The 3,153-nt window shown below is 32.9% G+C and overlaps 1 protein-coding gene across 1 annotated transcript; it reads right to left on the bottom strand.

Moving 5' to 3' along the window:
- Positions 1-725: 725 nt before the first annotated feature.
- Positions 726-2,432, bottom strand: LOC111028564 (zinc finger BED domain-containing protein 5-like). Its single transcript, XM_022307256.1, has one exon. It carries the CDS (start codon positions 2,430-2,432, stop codon positions 726-728), a length of 1,707 nt encoding a protein of 568 aa, XP_022162948.1.
- Between the last annotated feature and the right edge of the window lie 721 nt (positions 2,433-3,153).

Genomic DNA, 3,153 nt, shown 5'->3' with positions numbered 1-3,153 from the left:
TTATGTACTTTAATAGGCTTTTGCAAAGACAATTCTCACTTATAGCTGCCCACCACTGTGTCCGCATACCTGATATGCCGCGTCCCACAGTGTCCGTTATCCGGCATAGTAGGATTGCCTACCTAGATGACTAAGTTAAACGTGAATCTATTTCCACTGGACTTTACTGACTTGCTAGATATTGAAATAAATCTTTGATATTTACGATTTTTGACTTTCATAAAAGCACAAGACTGGACCGTCTAAACCAGCGGTTCTCAAACTTTTTTGTTCGCGGAGCCCTTATATTCCTAAAAAAAATTACGGAGCCCCAAAAATCAGAAATGTCTATATGAGACAACTAAAATTCATAAAAAAAATGATGCCAATTGTAAATGATTTGCTTTTTATTTTTATTTTCTGTAAAATACGAATATATACAAATTATTCAATTAATATTAATTTAATTAGAAAAAAATAACATACAATTTTAGCAATTTATTTATTTATTAATGTGATCCGTGATGTTGGCTTTTTTTATTGACCAGTATTTTTATATTTGGCTTGATAGGCGAGAGTTGAATACGCATATCTGCTTCAGCATCCAATTTATTACGATATTTGGTTTTCATTGATGCATATGATGAAAATCCGGTTTCACATAGATATGTTGTTGCGAAAGGAAGAAGTGCTAAGATAGCTTTTTTAGCCAGAGATTGATATTCGTTAGTAATACTGCTACTGCATCAAAAATCTGTTAATGATATTTTATCAAATAAAGTTTTTAAAGATGAATCGGTGGTCATTTCAATAAATTCTTCATACTCCGTTATAGATAAATCTTCGGGCTTATCGTTGATTAAAAACGGATTTTTAACCCAATTATATCGTTGGATAAATTCTATGTCTTTACTTTCTGGAAAATATTTTTCTAATGACGATAGTATTTCATTTAAATGTTGTTCAATTTCGCCATATATTTCATCAAAATCTTCAATATTACCATCAATCGATTCTAAATGTTCCTTTAACAAAGGAAAACTATCAATTTTATGTTGAGAAAAACACACAGCCCAAAATTTAATTTTTTTTTTTAAAGCTCGAATTTTGTCATTTGCCGTGAAAACGGTGGTCATTTTACCTAGTATTGATAAGTTCACTTTATTCAATTTTGTAAAAATATCAGCCAAGTGACTAAGTCGAAATAACCAAATTTTATCACTAATTCTGAGCTGTAAATTAAATGGGTGATCGGTGAAAAAAACGTACAATTCATTGCGCAATTCGAGTAAGCGTACAAGTGTTTTTCCCCGAGAAAGCCATCTTACTTCGGTATGGTAAAGTAGTGATTTGTGCATACTTCCCATATCTTCACACAAAATTGTGAACAGTCTTGTGCTCAATGGTCGAGATTTTACGAAATTTATAATCTTCACTGCCTCATCAAGTACATTTTTAAGAGGTATTGGCATCTTTTTAATAGCAAGTGCTTGACGATGAAGAATGCAATGACTATTACTACAATTGTTGGTTACTTCTTTAATTCGCGAAACCACGCCAGCAGTTTTTCCAACCATTGCCTTCGCTCCATCTGTACAAATATCAATACAATTATCCCAAGTCAATCCTTCTATTTCAAAAAAATTGTTCAACATATTGAAGATTTCATAACCAGTTGTATAAGTGGACAAAGGTTGACATAATAAGAGGTCTTCTTCAAGAGAAGTTTGATATTTATACCTAACGAATACAAGCAATACAGCTAATCCAGAAACGTCAGTGGATTCGTCCATTTGTAAAGCAAAATTATTACATTTAAGACGAGATATTAATTCCGATTTTATGTGAGTTGATATATCGTTAATTCTACGCCTAACGGTATCGTTGGAAAGCGGAATAGTATTTATTTTTTTGACTGCCTTTTCATCTAACATACAACTAACAATATCTGTCACGCAAGGTTTGATTAGACTTTCGGCAATTGTATGAGCTTTACCAGCCTGAGCTATACGATAACTGACCTTATAAGATGCCTCTGTTGCTTTTTCATTTTCCGTTTTTGTTACTTCAGCTATAAAGTTCTTATTCTTTAAAAGTTGATCACGCAATCGAATAAAATAATCAACAGGTTTATCTTTGACGTTTGTATGGTTAGTTTCCAAATGACGGCGCAATTTGGCTGGCATTTTTGAACTATTCGGAAAAACTTTACTACATACAACGCACTGTGGATAACTATTTTCATGTATGAAACCAAAAGAGATATAATTTTCGTCATATTTTCTTCTTTTACTTACTGTAGTGGCAGATGTCCCTGTATCAGATTGTTTGTTAGGTGGACTATTTGCTCTTTTTAAACTCGCACTATTATTCGGTGTGACACATTTATTTTCATTTGCATCTGATGAGGATGATCCCACTGTATTTCTTGATTTGTTAAGCCAACGATCCATTTAAATTTTTATTCACAAAAAAAAATTGTCAACAATAAAAACAATTGATGGTAAAATAGGAAACACGTAATACGAAATAAACACCGAAATAACAATATTTGCGTCAGCGGCCGATGAATAACGAGTAATGACTGAAGAATCAAGAAATTATTAGAACTTCGTAGAATTTAGATTGTGCTATTTTAGATAAGTAAACTAAATAATTATCGTACCATTTGTCAAATGAACGAAAAACCCGACTTTTATCTAATCTCATTTTGACAATGACACAAAATATGACATATGTGGATTTATAAATACCTATTTTAAAGTTTTAAATGTTTAAATGTTTAATATAATACATATTGGTACGGTCCAAATAGTATTGATTATAAAAATAAAAATTTAACTAAGAAATATAATAATAATTTAATAATTTAAATTTAATTAATACAGATATTCTCAGGGAGCCACGGAGCCCCTAGACTAATCTCGCGGAGCCCTAGGGCTCCGCGGAGCACAGTTTGAGAACCGCTGGTCTAAACTATCAAGTCCTGATATCGGTATTCACCTTCAGCGAATAGTACAGGGCCTTCATTACTGACGGAGCGAGTTACACCGAGAGACCAATGCAGGCAGGCCCATATCGTCGGCTATGCGACGCAGTCGGATGGCTTACTTAGATGTCTGAATTTTATTTTAATCGATATTCACCTTGACGTGACTGACTTGCTAGACACAC

This window comes from Myzus persicae, unplaced genomic scaffold (genome assembly GCF_001856785.1).
Source record: "Myzus persicae strain clone G006 unplaced genomic scaffold, MPER_G0061.0, whole genome shotgun sequence".
Taxonomy (NCBI): domain Eukaryota; kingdom Metazoa; phylum Arthropoda; class Insecta; order Hemiptera; family Aphididae; genus Myzus; species Myzus persicae.
The sequence above is the reverse complement of the archived record's forward strand: the minus strand, read 5'-3'. Positions and strand labels throughout refer to the sequence as shown.

What these genes read in the sequence shown, in the direction of transcription:
- LOC111028564 (XM_022307256.1), bottom strand. Translation starts at nt 2,432, where the DNA reads ATGGATCGTTGGCTTAACAAATCAAGAAATACAGTGGGATCATCCTCA.